This window comes from Caenorhabditis elegans, chromosome V, assembly GCF_000002985.6.
Source record: "Caenorhabditis elegans chromosome V".
NCBI classification, from domain to species: domain Eukaryota; kingdom Metazoa; phylum Nematoda; class Chromadorea; order Rhabditida; family Rhabditidae; genus Caenorhabditis; species Caenorhabditis elegans.
In genome coordinates, this window is record NC_003283.11 from 16,356,863 (window position 1) to 16,381,167 (window position 24,305).

General features: G+C 35.4%; 4 protein-coding genes, 1 non-coding gene and 1 pseudogene across 8 annotated transcripts; 4 read left to right on the plus strand and 2 right to left on the minus strand.

Moving 5' to 3' along the window:
• The first annotated feature begins 658 nt into the window (after positions 1-658).
• On the plus strand, positions 659-10,712 carry pptr-1 (Serine/threonine-protein phosphatase 2A regulatory subunit pptr-1). The gene is made up of 10 exons (NM_074732.6): positions 659-950; positions 1,001-1,071; positions 1,976-2,274; positions 3,244-3,467; positions 4,365-4,533; positions 4,852-4,953; positions 6,111-6,305; positions 7,189-7,479; positions 8,907-9,019; positions 9,734-10,712. Exons 1-10 carry the CDS (start codon positions 790-792, stop codon positions 9,735-9,737), a joined length of 1,629 nt encoding a protein of 542 aa, NP_507133.4. The 5' UTR covers positions 659-789; the 3' UTR covers positions 9,738-10,712.
• A 106-nt stretch (positions 10,713-10,818) lies between these two features.
• On the plus strand, positions 10,819-15,263 carry W08G11.3 (Trichohyalin; the record flags this gene model as incomplete). 3 transcript variants are annotated; one of them, NM_001047714.5, is made up of 10 exons in its annotated part: positions 10,819-10,912; positions 11,525-11,616; positions 11,788-11,961; positions 12,742-12,838; positions 12,997-13,080; positions 13,133-13,260; positions 13,545-13,634; positions 13,692-13,908; positions 13,981-14,362; positions 14,688-15,263. In NM_001047714.5, 10 exons carry the CDS (start codon positions 10,847-10,849, stop codon positions 14,888-14,890), a joined length of 1,533 nt encoding a protein of 510 aa, NP_001041179.1. The 3 variants fall into 3 exon arrangements, with proteins under 3 accessions (NP_001041179.1, NP_001360579.1, NP_001041180.1); NM_001373172.3 differs by having other exon boundaries at positions 13,975-14,362; positions 14,688-15,250; NM_001047715.5 differs by having other exon boundaries at positions 10,847-10,915; positions 14,688-14,890.
• W08G11.6 lies at positions 13,357-13,493 on the plus strand. Its single transcript, NR_002679.1, has one exon. It is a non-coding gene; the product is annotated as a small nucleolar RNA W08G11.6 (small nucleolar RNA).
• Positions 15,264-15,554: 291 nt separating the features above from the next.
• srv-34 (G-protein coupled receptors family 1 profile domain-containing protein) lies at positions 15,555-17,914 on the minus strand (the record flags this gene model as incomplete). The annotated part of the gene is made up of 5 exons (NM_074734.2): positions 15,555-15,773; positions 15,817-15,940; positions 16,500-16,768; positions 16,861-17,079; positions 17,765-17,914. 5 exons carry the CDS (start codon positions 17,912-17,914, stop codon positions 15,555-15,557), a joined length of 981 nt encoding a protein of 326 aa, NP_507135.2.
• A 1,462-nt stretch (positions 17,915-19,376) lies between these two features.
• F13A7.1 (Major sperm protein) lies at positions 19,377-21,087 on the minus strand. Its single transcript, NM_074735.4, has 4 exons — positions 21,023-21,087; positions 20,849-20,962; positions 20,690-20,798; positions 19,377-20,229 (listed from the first exon to the last, which is right to left on the minus strand). Exons 1-4 carry the CDS (start codon positions 21,037-21,039, stop codon positions 19,447-19,449), a joined length of 1,023 nt encoding a protein of 340 aa, NP_507136.1. The 5' UTR covers positions 21,040-21,087; the 3' UTR covers positions 19,377-19,446.
• A 942-nt stretch (positions 21,088-22,029) lies between these two features.
• Positions 22,030-23,626, plus strand: srv-35 (annotated as a pseudogene). Its single transcript has 4 exons — positions 22,030-22,179; positions 22,234-22,493; positions 23,160-23,415; positions 23,474-23,626. Coding segments are annotated over exons 1-4 (819 nt in total).
• Positions 23,627-24,305: the final 679 nt, after the last annotated feature.

Here is a 24,305-nt window from a genome sequence, read left to right on the forward strand (position 1 = left end):
TTTTTTTTAATTTTTAAAGCAGTTTTTACGCTGAAAACTCTGAAACTTCAACTAAATTTCGACGAAATTCAGTTTTTCCATCTAAAAAAACAAATAAAAAACAAATTCGCAAGCGTGCTCCATTGATAAATTTGCGGAGCGGGAATTTGAATCTAGTTTTTCTTGTTAAATGGTTTTTTTAATCAATTTTGTGATAGTTCTCAAAATTTCACTTTTTCTGTGTATTGGCCCCATTGCCCATTGCTTTGTTCATTTAATGAAGGCATTTTTGCAAATTTTTACCACAAGGAAGCTTTAAAAACTAGAAAAAACGCGGCAAACCACCGATCAGTAAGTGCGCTCCAATGTAAATCGGAGATTTTCTCGTTTTTTAATTTGTTTTTTACGTTAAATCGATGTTTTGTCTACAATTTGAGCGTTTTTCCTGCGTTTTTTTCGGTTAAAAATTGAATAAAATTAAATAAAACCCATTTCAATACATTTTATTCCCGAATCTGATCACTTGTCGACCTACATTGCCATTTACTTTCACTCTCTTCTTATCATAATTTCGATAACCACTGCCTATCTCTTTTACACCATTCCGCGTTAATAAAAACCCTCTCTCTCTCACTCTCTCGCAATAAAAAATCAATATATATATATATACATTTTGCAGAAGCGCCCAGAAATCTCTCTCTCGCCGTCTGCTTCTCTGCTCCCTCCTACACGAAGTTTCAACACTTCGCTCGAACACAACCAGGGCGAGAAGACGTTGAAGAAGATAAATTCTTTTAATCAAAAAAAAAAATGCACGGAAGCGGGCACAGTCTAACGGGCGCTCCGCATCAAATTCCGCCGCCACGGACACAGGGAGCCGCCACCGGTGGCCAACAACTCTCGGCGACAGCTAATCAATTTGTTGATAAAATCGATCCGTTCCATAATAAAAGAGGAACTTCTAGACGATTGTGAGTGGCTGGTTTAATTTATTTTTATCGATTTTTCCCGATATTTTCAGGCGCATCAACAACAGCAGCCGATATAATGTTGATTCGGCTCAAGAACTCGTACAATTGGCGCTCATCAAAGGTGATTTTTTTGGATTTTCTAGATGAAAAACCGAAAAAATTTCGAAGAATTGAGTAAAAAATAGCGAAAAACTCGCATTTTGCCACCCTGCCGCAGATTTTGGCAGTTTTCAGTCGATTCCAGGCAAATATTCAGGGAAAATGTCCAAAAATGCTAATTTTAGTGAAAAAATGTTGAAAAATGCTCGATTGGCCTGAAAATTAGGATAATTTTCGTTGAAAAGTTGGAAAATAGCCTACAATTGTCGGAAATTGTCCCAAAAGTGTGAATTTCGACTTTTATACAAAATTTGTGATTCTTTTTAAAGTTTTTAACGAAAACTTACACTATTTTCAAGTAAATCAACTTTTTTATGTTGTATTTTTACATTATTTCGTGAAAATTTACCTACATCGACGGGAAAACGCGTTAGAAATCGCGAAAATCTTCAAAATAAAGGAATATTTCGATGAAAATCGATTTTCGGTCGCTGCAAATTCGTAAAAATGGAGTTTTTAGTCTTTTTTTTAAAAGATTTTTTGACAAATCGGATAATTTTGAACCCAAAACTAAGAAAATTTGGTCTTTTTGAGCCAAATTTTGAACTAAAATTCTGAAAAACGCCGTCTGAAATCTCTAAAATCTGCAAAAATTGCCGATTTCAAATTTAGCCTTTTTTCAGAATATTTGAGCCGAAATTGTCGGTTTTTTTTTGAGCCGAAATTGTCGGGTTTTTCAGTGAAAATTTGCCGAAAATCCCTGCTAAAACCCCGAAAAAAGGCCTAAATCATCAATTTTTTAAAAGAAATTCAATTGCTGCTGCAAAATTTGAGATTTTCGCCATTTTTATCGAAATTTGAATTTATTTTGAGCCTTTTAAATCAATTTTACCGCTAAAAATCTTTAAAAACTTCAATTTTTCCAGATACTGCTGCAAATGAGCAACCGGCTCTCGTTATCGAAAAGCTCGTCCAATGTCAGCACGTATTCGATTTCTATGATCCAGTAGCTCAACTGAAATGCAAAGAAATCAAAAGAGCAGCTCTAAATGAGCTCATCGATCACATTACATCGACAAAAGGAGCAATTGTTGAGACAATTTATCCGGCTGTCATTAAAATGGTTGCCAAGAATATATTCCGTGTACTTCCACCATCAGAAAATTGTGAATTTGATCCAGAAGAGGATGAACCGACTTTAGAAGTCTCGTGGCCACATTTACAGGTTGGAAATGCAAGAAAAACCCGAAAATGGCTCCAGGAAGCCGAAAAATGACAAAAAAAAATCGAAAAAAAAATGCAATTTTCAGAAAAATAGAGCAAAAAGTGCATTTTTCACTAATTTTTGGTCCAAAAAATTGACTTTTTCGACTGGAAAATTATTAGTTTTCCTTTTGGCAAAAAAAAACCCCGATACATCCTGAAAACATCGAAAATCTGAAAATTATAGCAGAAAACCGCGTTTTTTTGCTCCAATATACCAAAAATAGCCCCAGTGCATCAAAAAATATTGACAAAATGACCTAAAAACTCTGATTTTCTCAACTTTTCCGTGTTACAGATGGCATTTGGCCACTTTTTGGACCGAGAAAGGCATCGAAAGACGGAATTTTATAACAAAATTCATTAAAAATCGCTCAACAGCTCATAAAATGACATTTTCAGCTGAAATCTCAAATTTTGCCAACTTTCCCGGTGTCACAACGGTCGGAAATTAAAAAATTGGCGATTTAGGCTGAAATTCGACCATTTTTCGGAATTTTCAGCAATTTTTGATTATTTTTATTACAAAAGACCCCTATTTAAAAAAATCAATTTTTGCTCTATTATACCCAAAATGGCTCCGGGCCATCAAAAAATGCTGAAAATTCGTCGAATGTCAGCCTAAATCGCCAATTTCTCAATTTCCGACCGCTGTGAAACCTGGAAAGTTGGCAAAATTTGAAATTTCAGCTGAAAATATGTAATTTTTCGAGATTTTGAGCGGTTTTTAATGAATTTTGTTATGAAATTCCGTCTTCTATGGCCAAATTTCACCTGAAACTCAGAAAAGTCGACAAAATTTGAGTTTTTAGGCCATTTTCTGGCCAAATTGGGAGCTAAAAGATGCTTAAAATCATCAGAAATCTGCAAAAATTCACTGAAAATTGGAAAAACTGCCCTAAAATCAAAAAAAAAAAAACGAATTTTGCAGCTTGTCTACGAGCTCTTCCTGAGATTCCTTGAGTCGCCAGATTTCCAAGCTTCAATCGGTAAAAAGTATATTGATCAGAGATTTGTGCTCAAGCTGCTCGATTTATTCGATTCGGAGGATCCACGTGAACGAGACTTTTTGAAGACGGTTCTTCATCGTATTTACGGAAAATTTTTGGGCCTTCGGGCTTTTATTCGCAAACATATCAATAATATGTTTTTGAGGTGAATACTGGATTTTTTTTTTCGCTGAAAAATCGCTAAAAAATGGCTTAAAAATGAGAAAATTGCAACGAAAAGCTCAATTTTCGGCAAAAATTCATGGATTTGGACCATTTTTGCAATTTTTGATATTAAAATTGTCATATTTGTGGTGTTTTGGGTGAAAATTTGTGATTTTTCTTTGAAAAATACCGAAAACTTGTGAAAAGTTATGTAAAATAGCGTTTTTTGTGTTAAATTTGAAAAAAAAAAGGAATTCCTCTCTTCCACAAGGAGTACACGTTTATTCGGAGCTCGTGTACTCCACGAGGAAAAATGCTCATTTTTTGGCTTAAAAACATGATTTTTGGACAATTTTTTGTAATTTTGAAATTAAAATTGGCTTTCAATAGAGATTTAAGCGAAAATCGATGAATTTTTCATTGAAAAATACAAAAAAAACGATAAATTCTAGTTTTTCAGGCCTAAATTACTATAAATCGGCGATTTTAGTGTTAAAATTCACGAAAATGGTTCAAAATCAAGCATTTTAGCTAAAAATCAATCAAAAAATTATTCTTCTCGAGGAGTACACGGCGCGCGTAAATCGACACATAACCGGTTTTGGACTTTTTGGACTTTTTTTTCGCAATTTCCAACTTAAAAATTGCCAATTTATCCCTGTTTTGAAGTGTTTTAGGTGAAAATCGATGAATTTTCTGTTGAAAATTTAAAAAAATTCTTGTTTTTCAACAGTAAGTACATTATAAATTGCTATAAAAATACAATAAATCGGCGATTTTAATGTTAAATTTCGCGAATTTGGTCCAAAAAAATGTGAATTTTAGCGAAAAATTAGTAAAAGCGCTGCGTAAATCGACACAAAGCTTCTTCCACTTTTCAATTTCCAATTTTTTGCAGATTCGTATACGAAACGGACTCATTCAACGGTGTCGGTGAGCTTCTCGAGATTCTTGGCTCAATTATAAACGGATTTGCTCTTCCATTGAAGCAAGAGCACAAGGTTTTCCTTGTAAAAGTTCTTCTACCATTGCACAAACCGAAATGCTTATCACTGTATCATGCACAGGTTAGACAGAAAAAAATTAATTTAAAATTCTAAAATTCAGAAAAACCACAAAAAATAACCGGAAAAAATCGCGTTTTTAAAAAAAAAATTTTTTTTTTAATTTTGACTCCCCGACCAATCAGCGCTTCCGAACTCCGCCCACTCCCTCTGATTGGTTGAACAGTGGGCGGAGCCGATCGCTGATTGGTCAGAAGGAAAATTTTACCGAAATTGAAAAAAAAATCGTTTTTTTTTTTCAATCTTTTCTTCTGATTTTTCGGAATTTCAGACTATATTGATCAGTTTTTTGAGCAAAATTCAAAAATTTCCTTATTTCAGCTCGCCTACTGCGTCGTTCAATTCATCGAAAAAGACTCATCACTGACTCCACAAGTTTTTGAGGCTCTGCTCAAATTTTGGCCTCGAACATGTAGCAGCAAGGTAACTATTGCTCAATTTTCGACGGAAAAAGTGAAAAATTGGCTCAAAAAATTGAAAAAATGCCAAATTTCTGCACTTTTCGGCTCCTGAAAATGCATATTTTGGCGGTTTTTTGGCGATTTTCAATCTGAAAAGCAAAAAAAAACATGGAAAAACTAGCAAGATATGCAAAATTGGCGATTTTTTTTGAACAAAAAATTAAAAAACTTTTAAAAAATCAAAAAAGAGCGGCACAGAGCTGTCTCAAAATTAGTTTAAATTTTGACTTAAAAAATTATTGTTTTTTTTCATTAAAAAATATTTTTTTAAATCAAAAAAAAAAGCAATTTCTGTCAAAAAATTTTTTTAAAAATCTATTTTCATGTTAAAAATTATTTTTGAGACAAAAAATTAATTTTTATAAGCAAAAAAGCACTTTTTATTGTAAAAAAATTATTTTGTCAATAAAAAAAGTTGTGTAAATTAAAAAAAAACCGAATTATTAAAAACAATTTTCGACCAAAAAAATCGATTTTTATAATCGAAAAACGAAAAGTTCGTGGTTTTGAAATAAATAAAAATTTACAAAAAACGTTTTTTTTAACATTAAAAAAATCAACTATTCAAATTCAATTTTTATTTAAATTTTTTATCTCAATAATCAATTCTTATAAACACAAATTTTCACCGACGAAAAACCAAAAAACACAAAACAATCTATTGTAATTTGAAAAAAAAACAACGAATTTTTATCAAAAAATCGATAACTTCGTGGTTTTAAAATAAATAAAAAATTATATTATAAAAATCCAGTTAAAAATTTTTTTTTACAAAAAAAAGTGTTTTTCAACATTAATAAAAATTCAAATATTATCAGGGAAATTCAATTTTATTCAAAAAATTTTTTAAACTAAATACCGTATTTCCTCTATTAGTCTTGCATGCAAGACTAATAGAGGAAATACGGTAATTTATTCTTATAAACAAAAAAAATTTATCAAAAAAACAAATTATCGACAAAAACCGGTTTTGTTTTAAAAAATCAATTTTTCTACAAAAAATATAACTCAACTGAAAAATTTTACTTTTTAAAAATTTATCTAAAAAAAAATGTTACCCCCCCCCCCCCCCCCTTGCTCTCTAATTTCACAAGACTAATCGTGCTCCGTTTTCTGAAGGAGGTTATGTTCCTGGGTGAAGTGGAGGAAATTCTCGACATTATCGAACCGGAACAATTCAAAAAGATTATCGATCCATTATTCCGTCAATTGGCCAAATGTGTCAGTAGTCCACATTTTCAAGTTGCTGAACGGGCTCTCTACTTTTGGAATAATGAATATATATTGTCATTAATTGAGGATACAAGCAGTTTGGTAAGTTTTTTGAAATTTTAGAAATTTTCGCCATTTTTTTCTTAAAAATCGGGTCGAAATTTGAAAAAATGGGAGAAATTTGACAAAAATTTTGAATTTTTCGGAAAAATTCAATGTTTTGCAGATTTTTTAAAAAATTTTTAAAGTCGAAAAACGTTTCTCCCGATTTTTTCTGTGTTTTTTATAAAAAATTAAATAAAATACCGATTTTTAGAATAGTTATTTTGAATTTTTTTCCTCATTTTTTCTAAAGCGAAAACCTTTTTGAAAATATTTTCAGTGAGAATTTTTTTTTTAATTGAAAAAAAAACCATTTTTATAGAAATTTTGGAAAAAAAAATGTACACAAAAATGGAAATTTGCCCAAATTTAGGCTATTTTAGTCATTTAGAGCACAAAAATGTTTTGAGCCCGAAAAAACTGAAATTTAACTCAGAATTCAGAGGCAAACCGGCAAATTGCCGGAATTGAAAATTTCCGGCAAACCGGCAAAATTGTGGTTATGCCCATTATGTTTTGGAAATTGCAGACTTTAATCGTTTAATCTTTTAATCGTTTAATTTAATCGTTAAAAAAAATAAAGTTAAAAGAAAAATTTTAATCGGCAAAATTGTACGGATCATATGAATGTTCTTATATCTATTTTGAAAATTAAGCATATTGTAGGCAATTTTTTCGGCAATTTTTCAAAAATTAAAATTCCGTCAAATCGAGAAACCGACAATTTTCCAAAAACTAAAATATCCGGCAAATCTGCAAACCGGCAATTTTCCAAAAATTAAAATGTTCGTTAAATCGGCAAGCCGGCAAATTGCCGATTTGCCGAACTGCTCCTCTATACACCGTTTTAGTGCTCAAACTGTAAATTGTTTACTATTCCCAGGTGATGCCGATTATGTTCCCAGCGCTCTATCGGATTTCCAAAGAGCACTGGAATCAAACAATTGTTGCACTTGTCTATAATGTACTCAAAACTTTTATGGAAATGAATGGAAAACTGTTTGATGAGCTTACTTCTACGTACAAAGGTGAACGATTGCGGGAAAAGCAACGAGAAAAGGATCGTGATGCTTTTTGGAAGAAAATGGAAGCTCTTGAATTGAATCCACCGGCTGAAGGAAAAGAAGTGACACCTTCGTTGTTTCCAGAGAAGTTGACTGATTATTTGAAGAAGGTTCGTGTGGATTTTTGGAGAAATTTAAGAAAAATGGCCTTTGAAATTGCTAAAAATTTCACGTCTGGAAAATGGAAAAATTCTAAAATTTTCGTAAAATAAACCTATAACGTTGAATTTTTTAAAGAAAAAATTGAAAAAAAAATATTGGAGAACCTTAATTTTTCGCTTTTTTCCCCAGAAAAATGGAGTTCAACAAAAATTCGTCTGAAAAAAATAAATTAAATTCAAAACAGTTATATTTTTTTTCAAAAACATATGTAAAATATGCGTAATTTCTTAAATTTTCAGCTGAAAAAATGATCTCGATTTTCTTTTTTCACAGAAAATCGAAAAATCGAATTTTCCCGATTTTTAGAAAAATATCTTACAATTTTGGTAATTTTTCCATTTTTCTAGAAATGTACTGAAAATTAACCATGGAATTAAATTTTTCAAAGAAAAATTTGAAAAAAAAAAAAACATAAATTTCGTTTAAAACCAAGTAAAATGACCAAAATTTAAAGCTATTTTTTGAAAAATCAATTTTTTTCCAATTTTTTTGATGAAAAATTGGAAAACCTTAATTTTTCGTTTTTACCCCAGAATAATGGATTTTTATGGGGTCAAAAAAAATTCATCAGAAAAAAAATTAATTACCAGCTATATTTTTTTTCAAAAAACTATGTAAAATATACGTAATTTCTCAAATTTTCAGGCATTTTTCAAAAAAAGTTGAAAAAATGATTTATTTTCCAAAATGTTAGACTTTTTTAAAATTTAGGCCTATATTCATAGTTTCAGCGAATTGCAATAAAGTCTTTTTTTGCGGAAAAATAGGTCTGAAAATGTGAAAAAACTCAAAATACAGTACTCGGTCTTAACACGACAATTTTTGTTAAATTCGGAAAGGTGTGCGCCTTTAAAGAGTACTGTAATTTCAAACTCTCATTTTCCCGAATTTTTCAAATTTTATTTTCTTTTTTTTGTTGTTATATACCTGATTTTTTTAAATAAAAAATCGAAGTTTTTATCGATTTTTCACAGTTTTTCGATAAAAATCGATTTATTTGTTTAAAAAAACTCAATTATAACAATAAAAACACCTGAATCTCGACAAATAGTGAAAAAATCTATGAAAAAATAATAAAAATCCAGTAAAAACGAAAATTTGAAACAAACTTCAGTACTATTTAAAGGCGCAGGCCTTATCGTTTCATATTCAACAAAAATTGTCGTGCCGAGACCGCAAAAATTGCGAATTTCCTTTTTTTTTTTGCAGTTCTTCAGTACATGGTTTAATTAAAAAATCAAAAAAAAACTGGAAAATTAAAAAAAATTAAGTTTATTTTCATATTTTCAATGAAAAAATTTTGCAAAAAGTGTCGATTTTTCTGTAAAAATCTGTTTCTGTAAATAATTTTTTTTAAAAAAAAATTCAATTTCAGGACGGTCCAAATATGACGCCACTGCCAGTTGCAACTGCAGGTGGCGGTGATAAATCTCCATCTGTAGTGAAGAAATCGTCAACAGGATCAGAAACGACGACGCCGGCTAAAAAGTGAGCAATTTTGGAGCATGGAAATGTGGATTTACGTGTATTTCCCGAGGAGAAGAAGCTAAAACTGACGATTTTGGACATTTTTTTTGGCTGAAATGCTCGGTTTGGAGCATTTTCGCAGTTAAAAAATTTTATTTCCAAAAAAAAACGAAAAATAAATTATTTTGTAAAAAAATCCAAAAAAAAACTTCTTTTTTTTAAATTATGGTTTTCTCATTGAAATCAACAAAATTTCAAATTCGCCAGTTTTTTTTCAATAAAAAAAATAAGATTTTTCAGCGAGAAATTTCGAGTTTTTTCTTGGTTTTTCTACACTGAAAAACCTGAAAAATCGAAAAAAAAATCCTAAAATGTGTGATTTTCACCAATTTTTCACCTAAGAACCGAACAATTGCGATTTCAATGCTAAATATTAGAAAAATCTGCGAAAATGGTCCAAAATCCAGTTTTTTAAAGCGAAACACCCACTGAAAATAAACTTCTCCTCGGAGAGTACACAAGACCACCGTAAATCGACACACAATATCTTACATTTAAAAAATTAAAATTCCTGGAATTTTTTTGGTTGGAAAATTTATTTTTAAGTCAAAAAAAAATCGCTTCAAAAATCGAATTTTTGAAAAAAAAATTGACTTTCCGTAAGTTTTAGCCGAAAAAATACTTTTCCCGTCAAAAAAATCGCTTCAAGACCCAAAAAAATCTATATTTTTTCAGATAAAGCTCCTATCAATCATTTCTTATTCTTCTTCTTCAAAAAAAAAAACTCGATATCAATGGTGATATATATGATGATAAGCACCTCTTCTATTTTTCCAAAATGCTCTCCGTCTCTGCGTCTCCTTCTTATACACACTCTCTCGTCTTCTGCTGCTGGATCGAAACCATTTTATTTGAAATAAAATCAATCGATAATTGTACACACACAAATCCCCGAAAACCCGCTAAATCACACACATTACCCACCCCACCCCAACCAAAAAATAAACGCCATCATTAATATTATTTTTCTCTTTTTTTATTATTTTTCCTTTTTTCCCCCAAATTTTATTGAATTTCTTCCATTTTTCGCCCTCTTTTCTGAAAATTCGTGTTTTTGCTCACCATGTCTTCGTGTTTTTCTTTTCCCTCTCCACTTTTCCCTTTCTCTCTCTCTCTCGTCGTCGTTTTCCACATATTTTATTCCAGATTTTTCTCTATTCATAATATTTTTGTTGTATCCCAAATTCTATTATCGAGTTGCGAACAAATGGTGATTTTTGGCGGAAAATTAGGGTCTCGCCGCGAAAAAACAATTTGCTACAGCACCCCTTTAAAGGCGCACGATAGCGTCGAGACCTTTTTTAATCAAAAATCGATATTTTCTCCGCAACTGGGTAATATTACTGAACTATTTCAGATTTTTAAATATACATTTTTTTGTGCCCCGTTTTATTTTTTTTTGTATGTCTGTTGTCTCTAGTAGTATCAAATATCAATACCAAAAATAATGTATGGAATATTTTTTAATATTAGTGTTGTAAAGATCCCCCTCCTCCTCAAAATGTCCCAAAAATTGCGAAGAAACAAAAAAATTCACTCTCTCCCCCTCTTTCTCTCTCTCTCTGTATGAATTTTTTGTATTTATATACACAAACATACACACACACATACACACCATATATCGATTGAATTGAACTTTTTCCCCCAAATTTTGAATTCTTTGTGCGATTTTTAGACGAATTTTTTCAGTGCTCAGAGACTGACATTATTGTATCATTGACACCAAAATAGTTGGAAAAAAATGGAAAAGAAATTTTCAGAAATTTTCAGACAAAACGGGTCATTATCATGGACAGCGGACGACGAAGCCGTAGTGGATCGAGAGATAGAGATAGTAGACGCAGACATAAGAAGGTTGTGGATTTACGCGGGATTCGTGTACTCCACGAGGAAAAGAGGATTTTTTCAGTTTTTTTTTTGGCAGGAATTCTTGATTTTGGATCATTTTCGCTAATTTTCGCTGATTTTTTCTAAGTATTTTTCTGTTAAAATCCTAAATTCAAAAAAAAATTTACGAAAAAAAAACGCAAAAAGTAAGAACGAGCCGCGACGCGACACGCAACGCGCCGTAAATCTACCCCAGATATGGCCGAGCCAGAATGGCCTAGTTCGGCAAACTCGTCCATTTCAATTTATGAGGGAAGCCAGAAATCCGTGAAAAATCAGAATTTTGTGGATTTTGATGAGAAAAGCTGAGAAATTACTAAAAATATTGAAAAATTGTAATTTTTCCCAAAAAACGCCAGAAATCGAAAAAACCAGAAAAAAATCCTCAAAATCTGTTGATTTATTCAAAAAAAATTTTTTTAAAATTCCAGAAATTCTATATTTGCTTTCTAAAAACTCCAAAAAAAAAGCCAAAAAATTTTTTTTTGAAAAAATCGAAAAAATCCTCTTGCAAAAATATCATTTTCCACGAGGAGTACACAAAGTCCCAAAAATTTCCGTAAAAATCAATAATTTCAGCATAGACACAAGCGTCGATCCCGTACACGGAGCCGCAGTAGATCATACGAACGGAATGGAACGGCTGGAATTCATATTAATCCAGCTTTTGGGTTGGTTTTTTTGTTATTATTCAGGTCTCGAAACGATCGATTTTTAATTACAAAAAGGATTACTGTAATTCCATATTTCTCGATTTTTATAGGGGAAAAACCAGGAAAATTTCGCGAAAAATTGCCCGAAAATCGGATTTTTCCAAAAGTTTCAATTTTCAAAAATTTCAGACTCCCGCCTGGAACCGTACAACCACAACCAATGGGCTACTCGGCGTCACAGCTTTTGCAGACGAATAATATGTTGGAAGCCGAAATTCATCGGCTGAAAGCCGCGTTGAACGCCGCGCAAGGCGGTCAACAAATTGAAGCTCAGCGGTGTCAAATGCTCCAACAAGAATTGCGGTGATTACATGAATAGCTTCTTCTGCTCCTTGAAATGGAAGAGTTTTACCGCGGCCACGACCGCGACGCAGCTGCATGCGCGGAGCGGCTCATCAAAAAAATTAGCTAAAATGATAAAAAAAATCACAAGCCGCTCCGCGAGCAGTTGCGTCGCGGTCATGGCCGCGGCCGAGGTTCCCAGCTCTGCCATTTCAAGATACGAGGGACTCTGGAAGGCCATGCTTCTGCTGAAAAATCTTTTTTTTTTCTGTTTTTCGAGAATTTTTTAATGATTACTCAGATAGTGATTTTGCTTGATGAAAATATTACGCAGCCGCAAAATTTTTCGAATTTCGTGTCAAAACTACGGTACCCGGTCTCGACACGACAATTTTTGTTAAATTCTAACGGTGTGCGCCTTTAAAGAGTACTGTAGTTTCAAACTTTCGTTATCAATTTTTCATAGATTTTTCACGATTCGTAAATATTTAGGGGTTTTTTTACAAATAAATTGATTTTTCACAGTTTTTCGATAAAAAGCGATTTTTTTTGTTGAAACAACTCAATTATTTAGAACAATAAAAACACCTAAATATCTACGAATCGTGAAAAATTGATAAAATTCCGCAAAAATGGGAGTTTGAAACTGCAGTACTTTTTAAAGGCGCACACCTTTTCGAACTTAACAAAAATTGTCGTTTCGAGACCGCGAATGTCGCATTTTTTGCTGATGTGTAATATTTTAGGAGAATTATAGCAAATATCAAGAAAATTTGAAAAATATATCGATTTTTTGCTCAGAAATGCTCAAATCCAACGAGATCAAGCCAACAAACGATGTAACGAGATAATGTCCGAGAGGAGAATGATGAATGATTCGAAAGTTGAAATGGCAAATGTAAGAGCTGAAAATTCTCTCAAAAACTGGCAAAAAATGGTTGAAAAGCAAGAATTTTAGCCAAAAAATGTGAAATTTTTCGAAAAATGAATTCTTACTTCTCCTCGGGGAGTACACGACCTGCGTAAATGGACAATAAATGTTTATAATACTTTCAGCGAATTAATGGACTAGAAGTGGCGAATCGGATGCTCCGAGATGATGTTACCCAGGCGAGAAATGCGACGGAAGCTAAAGAGGAGGTTTTTATATATAATTTAACGGAAAATTTGAAAACCAAAAAAAAAATTCCAGGAAATCCGAGCAATAACGTATCAATCAGAAATTGTTCGCCAACAAATCAACGCTCTGAACGAACGAAATGCGGCGCTCAAGACGAAATGCGAGACGGTAGTGGCGCAAAATCGTCAGCAGCATGAAGAGTAAGTAGACAGCACGGAGGCTGTTACACTGGTGGCGCAGGCGGTAACGCGCTTGACTGCCAGACGGCTGGGGTTCGGCTCGACCCCCGCTGCCGCATGCACCTTGCACTCTACGCCTTTCCTTTCAATGGGTTGGTATGATTTAATAAGGATGCAAGAGAATAGTACGGGAAGTTCGAAGACTTGCGGATTTGCTTCCACGGCTCCGCGAGTTCATAACTGTCACCACAATTAAAAAAAATTTTTTTTTTCTAATGGAACGCATTTTTAAGACGAGATTTCAGAATGGAAGCCCGTCAAAAGTTCGTGCAAGGTGCTCAGTTAAATGTGAAGAAGGCGGAGGCGGATTTGCAATTGGCCAATGCAGAAATTCAGTGAGTTTTGAGTTTTAAAAAAAGTTTAAGTTTCAGAAAACCGTAAACTAATTTCAGACGTCTGCTCCGAGAACTTGACAGCTCTCAGCAGCTCGAGAATTCGAGCATCACTGACAAAAGAAATATCGAAGAAGAGCTCATCCGGAAAGAAGATGAGATCAGATTGGCAAACTACAAATCAGCAACCTTATTAAAAGCGGCAAATGATAAAATCGAAAAACTCGAGTTACGATTGAAACAAGAAAAACCGGCGGTGCACAATGAGATGACTGTGGTAGGTTTAGCAGGAAATTGACAAAAAACCGGAAAAAATGGGAAAAATTCTAATCACTTTCACAAGTTCCAGGAAACAATATACATTGCCATAGAGACTATCAAAACGACGTACGAGAAGCAGCTGTCCAGAATGGAAGAAGAAATTGAGCATTTGAAAGCTGAAAAGTTGAAGCAGGAGCAGCAACAAATAATGATGGAGGAAGAGGAGGATGCAGTGGTTCAGAATCTCGAGGAACTTCCAGCCTATCTGAAGACTCCAATGAGGCCGGATCCAACGAAGATGGAAGGTCTTAAAAAGACTATTCAAGTGAAGATCAGGCTTGATGAAGAGCCCGAACGCCCGGCTCGGCCGGCTAGTGGACCGCCCGTAGATTCACCTGTGACGTGGCATCAGAGAAAGCCGTTCGAACGGCTCCCAGCGATGGTTGTGCCGCTTTTTGGGACAACTGAAGGTGAGATATTAATCAGGCGCAAAAAATACTGTACTCGGTCTCGAAACAACAAATTTTTATTCAGTGAGAAAAGGCGCAAAAAATTGTCGTGTCGAGACCGTACGTACCGAACTTTTGGTGCAAAATTTTACGTCTGTGTGTGTCAGGCTGTCCCATCACGGTTTGATCTACACAAAAATGCGCGATTTGTTTGCCTAAAAAGTGTGACGTCAGCACGTTCTCAACCATGCGAAATTAATTGAGAAGTCTGCGGCATTTTTTGTAGATCTACGTAGATCAAGCCGAAATGAGACACTCTGACACCACGTGAAACTGACATTTTCAGCACCATCAACAGGACCCGGACCATCCATTTCATCCGAAGATCTCATCACTTCCTCGACAATCGAATCAACGTCCGATGAAATTAGCATTGCCGCCTGCAATCAGTTCTCTGAGGAGGATCTGCTGCTCGCCGAGCCAACTGATATGATATCACCGAGTCAACTATTGGATCTCGATGAGCAGACTCTGCTTGGTGGAGAATAATTTATATTTGTATTACGGGGCTTTAAAATTGCTTCAAAATTCCCAAAATAGTCTGAAAATATTTTTTTTGTTTGGAAAAAAAATCCGAATTCATTTTTCCGAATTTTTTTCCCGAATTATGCTGAACAGCTCCCGCCGCAGATTAGCAAAATTATCAACACTTCCCTTTTTAACAATTTTTGATGATTTTCATACTATTTTCGGGAGTTTTTTAAAAGCAAAATCCCGTCCCCCGCACCCAATTTTTAAAATATTCATTCCCTCGTTCCCCCGATCTGAATTTGTTTTACGGTTCTCCGTGCGTGTGTATGTGTCAATTTTAATAGTAATTTTGAATCAATAAAGTTTTATTATAATAAAAATTCCCTCAACATCGATCTCTAGTACTTGACTGCACAATTTTGGGCGCCATTGACACGGTGCTTTGGGATTTCTGAAATACACAGTTTTTTGGGTGAGCTTTATTCGTACACTGCCCGGTGTCAATTTACGCGGCTCGTGTACTCCTCGAGGAGAAGTGGGAATTTTTTTTGGGCGTAAATCTTTGATTTTGCACTAATTTCGTCAATTTTTGCAGTTAACGTCGAATACAAAAAATTTGGCGAAACTGCGCAAAATGAATATTTTCGGCGAAAAAAGTACTGCAAAATCCTCTACAAAAAATTCACACTTTTCCACTACGAGTACACAAGCTTCGTAAATCGACACGTGGCCGTGGAAGAGGTTTTTCTCTGCCATTCTCTGCCATGAGACCTACCTTAAACCGGCAACAAAACGCGCTCTGAACATCCCGATTCATCATTAATAGCATTATTGGATTAATAAACGATAGATTGCCAGATAGTGTTGGATAAAAAAGACGTAACGCCCGTACTCGGTCATTCTGAATAGGTTACTGTAGGCACGGTACGGTAGAACACACTTACATCGGCGTCGGTTGCCAACACATATTCTCCAATGTAGAAGAAAAACGTGACGATGCAGAATAGAACGAGGATGAAAACGTGCAGTGTTAGGCGGGCGTCTTTTAGTTTTTTCGTGGTTTTTGTACTGAAATCGAAACTGAAACTTGGTGCGTTGAGGGATTTTTGAGAAACGCGGACCGGAAATATGTACGGTTGAGGGGCTAAAAACACAAAAATAAGTGAAACAATTTCACGCCTACGCCATGCCTCCCTCCGTGCCTATGCGCCTACCTTCGTGCCTGCCTGCCTACACAGACAAAGAGTTACGACTTGGGCTTCCAGTTAGGTGCCTTAACACCCGCCTTCAAGCCTGCCTTCTGCCTACCGTCGCGACACATCTATACTTGGACGCAAACCACATAAAGTGTCGGCCGCTGCGAATGAACCATAACGCAGAGAAAACGCGGCAGGTAGTCGAATAGGCCGGCAGGTATGAGGCAGGCGTCAAGCGCCTGAGCCGCGCCGGCCTACCATCAATTTCAAGCATTTTGGATCCCGTCACAAAGTTCTGTGATACATCAACTGGACGATGTTCGTGGTAGGACCCAAATTTTTTAATATGGTTCTGAAGATTTCTGATACATTTTTTGAACAATCGTACACATTTCCGCTCCGTGAAATGATTTCTTCATAAAATGACTCACCTTGTCAGAACACCTTGTTCTACTTTTCTGGCGCGAACCATCACCACTGCTATCTGCGAGTACATGATAATTATAGAAACACACGTCACAAAGTATGACGTCATCACTGTCAGAGACGTCCATTGAACGAAAGTTGTACTTCCGACGGTGAGAAGAGTTACTTCGTTCTCGAAATAAATATCAGTGTGTAAAAGTGCTGGAAGGTAGATCAAGAAAGCTACGAGCCAATGAGTGAAGCCAATGAGCAAGGGGGGACATTGGTTGAGGCGCTGGAAATTTATGGAATTGAGTAATTTGCAGATTATTTTAGGCCAATTGTGTGCCACGACCTTAGTCCGTCTGTAATTATAAATAGACTCACGTAATTAAGCGTTCCGTGTGATCGACAAACTGCTAAATACCTTTGCGTAGTGATAAAAAATACGCCGACACCCCGTAGAGTGAACATGAATGGTCCAGTATTTGAGAAGGAATATGAAGAATATGGCGATAAATTATAGATGAACACATTTCCAATTGAGAAATATCTGGCGCCGATTATTACGATGTATATGGTGACTGTGCAGACGTCTGCGAGGCCCTGAAAAGTTTGGGAATTCTAAATATGCTAAAGCCGGCACTTAAAGGCGCATGGGTCTCGTAACGCTTTTTGGTTTTTTTTCGGTGTTCATTTTTCCAGTTGTCTATCAATTTTTCTTAATTTTCTTAACAATAAACTTTCAAAAGCTATAAATACGAAGAAATTTGCTAGTAGAGGGCTAAAAATATTCTGGGATTACTGTAGTTTTAAAGAAAATTAATTTTGTCACTTTTTTGACTACTGTACTGTAGTGGTACCATAATAATACTGTACTGGTATTGTATGGGTACTGTAGAATTAATATGGTAGTTTTCAGAAAATATGATTTTTTATTTTTGGAGAAATGATTTCGGCATACTGTAGAGGTACTGTAAGATTTTTGTAGGATTACTTTAGCGGTACTATAGCACTGTAGTTTTGATAATATTTTGATTAGAGCTTTTGGGGCACTGGGAAATTTCTGAAAAGTTCACGAAAGTTTTGGGAAATTTTTGAAAAAAAATGTCAGAAGTTTTTCTAAAGCTAGCAACATTTATGGAAAATTTTGAAAATTCTGAAAAAAAACAACGAAAAAAATTCTGGAATGTTCTAGACATATGAAGTTTAAGAATTTTTTCAAACTATAAGATTCTGGGAAACTCTGGAAAATTTGAATTTTTAGTTTTATTGAAAAGCAAAATATTACCTGGGACACCATCATAGTGTAATACGGACTTTGAAATGTTTTATGCCTATTTCTAGTTATCAAAATTCCGAGCAAAATAAAAATATAAATAGGAATTAAAATAAAATATTCATAGATAAATAGGTCCATTTGCCACGTGGGTGTAAGCATATCTGATTTAGATTTTAGCACAAAAGTGTCTGAAAATAGGGTATAGTTTGAGATTTTGCCTTGCGACATGTAGGAGATGTAGACAGAAAACTCGTGAGGTATTTTGCTACTTTTAAGGACAGTCAGAATGGGCACTACTACAAAATAGACATCTGAAAATGTAGTAAATCTTATGAAAAGTCGTCTAGAAATTTCTCTGATTTTATGATCTCATTAGAGCAAAAATTCATTTCACGAACTTCAAATTACTCGAGAAAAAGTTAGTCAAGCGGATAACTTTTTTGACAGAACGTCAAAAAGTAAGGGGATTAGTCAGAACCCCCACTGGTTCTGATATTTACATTGTTTTTCTTTCTTTTTTGCTCCAAATTTATTTTCATGGGAAAATTTGTATCCAGAACAGAAATGAACATAATTAACAAAGTAACTTGATATATTTTCTGGAAAAACTAGTCCTAAAAATCGTTTTTTTTTTCAGAGAATTTAATATGCTTATGATGATTTTTTTGTGCAAAATGTTAGCAGAAAAAATTGGCGGGAAAGCTAGAATAAAAACTATATAGCGATACGCAATTTCCGATGTCTAGAGCTTATTGTCTATAGCTTTTTTGTTTCAGATAACTATACGATTTTTTTTGCACGAATAGATATTTATTTCGATGCGTGATGCGGCACGTGGTGCCAGGCTGTCCCATTGCGGTTTGATCTACGAAAAATGCGGGAATTTTTTCACAGAAAAATTGTGACGTCAGCACGCTCTTAACTATGCAAAATCAGTTGAGATGTCTGCGCCTCACCTCCCGCATTTTTCGAAGATCAAAGCGAAATGGGGGCGTCCTCTGTCTTCCAAAAATTGAGCTCCTCGTGAATTTTTTCTAAATATGATATTTGCAAGGTTTTTATGATTTTTAGAGTTCCTAAGAATAGAAACAAATTAAGAAGCTTTTTGGAAAATATTTATTTTTTGAAAAATCTGAATTTTTTTCATACTCCAAACGTCTCCTTTTAAATTTCTGATGTGTTTCAGGGTACTGTATAGTACATAAACATTCTAGAAACTTTTGGAAATTTAAATTTTTCCAAAAAATCTGGGTGTCTAAAAGCAGTCCTGGGAACTTGTTGGAAAATTTTTATTATTGAAAAAAATTATTTCGCCACCCGAAAAAACTTTAAACAAAAGTCAAATTTCTGTCTTCCAATTGTTACCATTATTACAAAACATTCCAAAATTTCGATTATATTTGGAAAAATTTAATAGGTAAAATAGGCTGAAACACACTTCAGGCCCGATTTTTTTCATACGAAAAATAAGAAAACAAACAGTTTTCAGACCTTTTCGGAAAGGGAAAACACGTCTAAAAAATCCTAATTCACTGATAGTAACCAAACTTTTAGAGAAGAATGGTCTGTAAAAAATAATCGAAGCTTCAAATCCTGAAAAACAACAACAAATAACACGGGCTCTACTAAAACATTTATTTCCTAATTTCCATTCAATATTTTTCTTTCCTTCATTCAGCATAACGTCGTGTTTATCTATAGTATTGCGATTTCGGTCCCGAATATGCACCACCATACAGACAGCCCATCTCTGATTGCACTGGTTGTCTAGCCTGTTGAGCTGCTGGAGCTGGAGCTGGAGATTGAGCTCTTGAAGCTGCTGAACCGGCTGGTGCCTGGGCATTATTCATACCGCCGGCAACAGATGATGATTTAGCGACACCGCCTCCCTGAGCAGCAGATCCTTGAGCAGCGGACCCTTGAGCAGCAGAGCCTTGAGCAACGGAGCCAGATCCTGCAGTTCCTCCACCACCTCCTCCCTGAGCAGCAGATCCTTGAGCAGTCACACCTTGAGCCACGGAACCAGTGCCTGCAGTGCCTCCACCACGTCCTCCCTGAGTCACAGATATCTGAGAGACGGGTCCTTGAGCTCCTCCTCCCTGAGCAGCCGATCCTGGAGCACCAACTCCTTGAGCCATAGATCCCGGAGCAGCAGATATCTGAGAAACAGCTCCTCCGCCACCTGCTCCCTGAGCAGCTGATCCCTGGGCAGCCGTCATTTGAGAAGCTCCACCAGCACCAGCAGCACCACCACCAGCAGAAGCACCACCACCGCCACCACCAGCACCTTGAACAGCCGACCCTTGAACCGCCGATCCCTGAGCCACCGATCCCTGAGCTTTCGATCCTGGATTCGATGTTGCCATTTCTGTGCCACCCATACCATCATCACATTTCATCAAGATCATAAACACGTTTGGTTGGGCTCCAGGTCTCTTGAAGATCTCGGCAGCATCAGTTTCGGCGTGAGAGCACTGAAAATTTGGAGTTTATAGAGAAGCTAGGCAAGTTTTTTTGTCAATTTTCTGCGTAGCGAGTCAGCGCTAGCGGCTCCACTATATGCTTGCGCCGGCAGCAATGCGTTCTGACTACGCCGGCGACAGCGCATTTTGATTGCGCCACCCTCGGCGTCAGTTACATATTATGCTGGCGCCAGCGCCGGCAGCTACACAATCTGCTTCTGCCAGCGGCAGCGGTCACAAAAATGTTGATTGCGCCTGCGCCGGCGGCAGCGCATTTTGCTTGCTCGAACGCTAGCGGCCGCGCATGCAGAGTGCGCCACCGCGGGCGGTAGCTACACATTATGCTGGCGGCAGCGGCTCCAAATTCCGCTTGCGCCAGCGCCGGCAGCTACGCAAAATGCTTCCGCCAGCGCTAGCGGCCACAATTTTTGATTACACCGGCGCCGGCGCCAGCTCATTATTTGTTCCTTACCTCAAGATACTGAACAGCCAACTTGTCCTCCTTCATCGCACCCTTGCAACGAACCACAACCAAATTCAGTGTAAACCCAGGCATGATGAAATCCGTATTCGGAGTGGTCCTGAAACAAGCTAAAGTTATACAAAAAAAAAAGTTTATTTATCGAATTACTTGTAGACATCCACATTATTAGTCTTGACTTTAATCGCAAAACGCAGCTGAGAAGTATTGCTGATCTTGACAATCGCTTGCCCTTCCGGCGCTGCCCATTTCAACGACGAAACACTGAAAATGAAGAAATTGTGAAACTGAAAAAGTTGAAAACTTGAAAGAAAAAAAACTTACTTGAAAGTGAGAGACATTGTTTATCCGAACTCGCACTCAATTAGTCGATTCGAAAAGGAAATAATGATTGAATTTCAAATCGATTGGGAAGGGAATGAAAATCCACGTGGAAATTGCCACATGGAATGGGGGAGTAGTTGAATTCCGTGGTTTACGGGAAAATCAATAATTGGTGAATTGTTTTCAAATTTCATTTTTTTATGAGACATAAAGTTTTTTTTTTGAATTATTGATTATTTTGAGTATATTAAAACAAATATTATCTGATCATTGAAGCTTAAAATATATTTGTCTGCAGCTATATTCATTTGACCGTGGTGATATGTCGTGGGAAACTACGCATATAATTCTTATTATAAAAGATCAAAAAGTGTATTTCTTGTAGATTTTCCAGAGTAACTTTCTCGAAAAAATCAAAAAATCAACTTGAAAATTGTGCGATATCGTGGGAAAATGTTAAATTTGTGGTCACTAAAATAAAAGGAGCATACCGAGTTGAAAAATGAGTTTAAACATATTGTATTTATTTTTTTGTGTCTCACTGTTTTGATTCTGATTTTTGTCACCCACTCAAGAACAGAAGTAACAGACGTCGTGAGAGACTTGTACTCAGAAACCGAGGGAATATTTTTCTAAGTCGATTTTTAGTTCATACAGAAATAGTCTGATGAGTGTATTTTTCCAATCTTGTTAGTAAAATTATTTTACTGAAATCTCACTGATCAGGACAGAATGGCAAAATGAATAATCATCTATGTACATTATCTCTCATATTGTTCACACTTGGATTCATTTTGAAATTAAATTTTCTAACAAAACTTTTTGCTCCTTCCTCTAGCTAACTTTTTTCGAAAGCCTGAATTTTCCACCAATTTTTTTTTCTAAAAATTGGAAATTCCCGCCTAGATTTAATTTTAGAAAATATGAACTTTCTGAATTTAAGTTCTAAAAAATTTCTGTCAATCTTCAAATTTTGTAACTTGTAAATTTCCAGCTAAAAAAACAAAATGCTCACAATGTATTGGCAAATGGACGTAGTCTTCCTTGAGTTTTTCACAATCTTCCCAGTTTATATATCAATTCTTATTGATATTTTAAAAAGTAGAAGGAAGCATGCAATATTTAAAACACCATATTACACATTGGTATTGTCCCAGGTAACTTTAAGCTGTCGAAAATAACCTAAAAATCTAAACTGAAAATTCCTGTAGGGACTCGTTGATTCTATTATGATATTCACAATATTTGATCTACTGATTGCGAGATATTTTGGAATTGGAAATCGATTGTTGTTTGAAGTTCAAGATTACGGAGCGGCTTCTTATTTTTCAAACACTGGCCCTTTGATTTTCATTGTTCGGATGTTTGGAATATTTTTGATTTCTTTTCAACGTTATATTGCTGTTTGTTGGCAGTATAGTAAGGCTAATACGGTAAGTAAAAGTCATGAAAAAGCAGCCGACATTTTGCGGTTAACTTTTTATGGCTTAAAGGTATGAAGAACTTGGTTTTAGAAGTAGTTGTTAGCTAGCAAATTCTAGAACTTTTTAAAATTTTACCAACGTTCTAGAACATTCTGAAAAATGCTCTGAAAATTTTTAAATTATTCTAAAGGACTATAGAATAATAAGGAATATTTATTTGAATTAATTTGTTTCTGGCTTTATCTTAAAAATTCAAAACATCTCAAAATTTTTAGATTATTGTTCTGTAAGGTTTGAGAATGTTCCACAACTGAAATTTTCTAGATTATTCTTAAAAAATCTAAAATAATTCATGTTAGGGAACCATTAGAGATGACAATATTTGGCCCTCAAAAATGGTGGGATCTGTAGATCACAAACTAGTCAAACTTTAAATTCGAAACCCGAAAAACGTCGGTTGCTTCCAGCTAATCAATAACCTTCACCCATTCGCATTTCTTGCGGTTCACTGGATTATCCATGCTTGATCTACATCCCCGCATTTATCGTTAGTGATGCTCATTTCTTCGATTGTGACAAACTTTTTATTGTGAACAGTCCCACACATCTTCAGGTAACTTTTAGATTCCTGATAAGCTTATCAATGTCAAAAATTCCTAACCAGACATTCTCCATAATCGTGATAATTTCCTTCCTGTTCGCATCGATTCTAGTGGTTCTGATGTACTGTTCAATTCTTCGTATGCTATTTTTAACTCGGAAAAATGGGAAAAATTCCGTTGGGCAGACTGTTTTGTAAGTGGATTTTATGTTTCAAATTCAATGAATAACATTAGAAGTCTCAGCCGTCAACGTGCAGTCCGTCATCGAGAGTTCCGCTTGGCCGCCCATGTGCTTCTGCTGTCAGTGATGTCTGCTTCAGTTTTTATGTATTATTGGATTGAATTTTCAATGGCTGATAATCCAGATGTAAGTACGAGTTTACTGAAACTTCATGAAATTTTACAAAATTTGAATTAATTTCCAGGACTCTGGAAGAAAAGCTCTGAGAGTGTTCTTTCCATTGCTCTCATCCAATTTTTCCTACATTAATCCAATTACTTTATTGGCCCTGAACAAAGATGTGCAAAAGATGATTAAGGCACAGTTGTGTCGGCTGAACTTGTCTAAGGTAATTTAAAAATTTTGATTCCTAATATTGATAAGTTTTGAAGATTCATACTCCAAAAATCATGATCTCTCACGGAGTTGTTCGAAGCAGGAGTAACGCAACGGTTTGAGGAAAACTATTAGGTTGGTCAAAAAGTCTTTGCAACTTTTTGAATTTTTTTTGGAGAGAGTATTTATTCAAAGCGAACGAGATTCAATGGGTAATATATTCATCATTAGTGTCTATGACTTCTTGCCAACACAACGGAAGTTGAGCAATACCCTCCGCACAGAACTCCTGAGATTAGGAGGCAAAGAAGTCGTCCCACCACGTTTCGACGACCTTTCAATCATGAAACTTCTGCCCGGTAAGGTTATTCTGGAGAGAGCGGAACAAATGGTAGTCAGTAGGAGTCAAGTCCGGCGAATACGGTGGGTGTGACAAAACTTGGATTCCGAGTATCTGGAGCTTCTGGCGGGTCTTTAAAGTTGTATGCGGTCTTGCGTTGTCATAGAGCAGCTACAAGTTTGATCCTCTAGGGTGATGTAATCGATGAGCACTGACCATCTTTTCAAATTGAATAGAGTATAGGCCAGTGTTGATTGTAACAAAGTCTGGAAAAAGCCCTTGGAAAATTACGCCCTTACTGTCCCACCAAATTGAGAGAAGCACTTTTTCTCGTGAAGTTCCCCTTTGAGGTCAGGTTTCA

Excerpts from the sequence above, each read along its gene's own strand:
- pptr-1 (NM_074732.6), top strand. The coding sequence starts at position 790 with ATGCACGGAAGCGGGCACAGTCTAACGGGCGCTCCGCATCAAATTCCG. Across the intron at positions 951-1,000 it reads AGAGGAACTTCTAGACGATT|GCGCATCAACAACAGCAGCC; the intron begins GTGAGTGGCTGG and ends CGATATTTTCAG. Across the intron at positions 1,072-1,975 it reads ACAATTGGCGCTCATCAAAG|ATACTGCTGCAAATGAGCAA; the intron begins GTGATTTTTTTG and ends CAATTTTTCCAG.
- F13A7.1 (NM_074735.4), bottom strand. Across the intron at positions 20,799-20,848 it reads AATAATGTGGATGTCTACAA|GACCACTCCGAATACGGATT; the intron begins GTAATTCGATAA and ends AGCTTGTTTCAG. Across the intron at positions 20,230-20,689 it reads TGGCTGTTCAGTATCTTGAG|TGCTCTCACGCCGAAACTGA; the intron begins GTAAGGAACAAA and ends CCAAATTTTCAG.